The sequence below is a fragment of the Neolamprologus multifasciatus genome, chromosome 1 (genome assembly GCF_963576455.1).
Source record: "Neolamprologus multifasciatus chromosome 1, fNeoMul1.2, whole genome shotgun sequence".
Taxonomy (NCBI): Eukaryota; Metazoa; Chordata; class Actinopteri; order Cichliformes; family Cichlidae; genus Neolamprologus; species Neolamprologus multifasciatus.
This window is the reverse complement of record NC_140439.1, coordinates 6,682,783-6,683,571: the sequence shown is the minus strand read 5'-3', so window position 1 is coordinate 6,683,571 and position 789 is coordinate 6,682,783. Positions and strand designations below refer to the sequence as shown.

General features: G+C 41.7%; 1 protein-coding gene across 1 annotated transcript in view; it reads left to right on the top strand.

Moving 5' to 3' along the window:
• The first annotated feature begins 499 nt into the window (after positions 1-499).
• The window catches only part of LOC146525232 (anoctamin-9-like), an 18,004-nt gene continuing 17,714 nt past the window's right edge, over positions 500-789 (top strand). Inside the window, 1 exon segment of the mRNA XM_085165243.1 lies at positions 500-695. Within this exon segment, the coding sequence (XP_085021369.1) occupies positions 675-695 (21 nt within the window). The 5' untranslated portion in view covers positions 500-674.

Sequence of the window (789 nt, the reverse complement as noted above, 5' to 3'; positions counted from 1 at the left end):
GTGAATTTCAAAGTGAGGAAACAAAATAAAAGATATATATATATATATAATATTCTCCATGTCGCTCTCTAGCTGAGCCCTTCTGTTGCAGCTGCTGTTGCTTACATGAGGAGGTGACCTACAGACCAGTCATTATGTTAGTTTGGGACTTTGGTGGATTTGTGTGGCACAACAGAATTAATTACAGTGAGTATAAATTTGATAAGTTAACACGCAAATATATAGATGTATAGCACTGTGTCATATATCATTATTTATCCGATAAAAACTGATAAATATGACATTTAAAACCAAAGTTAAAGCATTAACAAGAGCAGAAGTCTGTTTACAGTTTAAATGAGTGTGGCGTACACTGGTTAAGGTCTTTGCCAAACAGATCAGAGAACAGCTACTGTTTTTCTCAGGATTTGAATGCTCAAGTGAACTACACTTCCCGGGGAACCTGAACGCTACAGTCTTGTTTTGAAATGTGACGTCAGCGCTACAGGTAAAAAGGCACACCTGTACCGCCACACGAACAAACACGGAGCTGAAATATGCGGAAGTGAAGCTACGAGCTGGTTTAGAAAGAGTTCACATCAAAGTTTCCGCGGCAGTGATGGAGAGACGCCGCTGAGCTGCTGGTGGAGAAGTGTAGACACGGAACTCACCTCTGCTCTGAAGCGCCTTTCAGCATGTTCTTCAAGAAGGTCGAGGTAAACGGAGTGTTTTCATCCTCTGACAGAGATGGGTCACAGAAACCACTCTGGCTTTGTACTGGAAACTCACCTGGATAGAAATGCAGCTGAA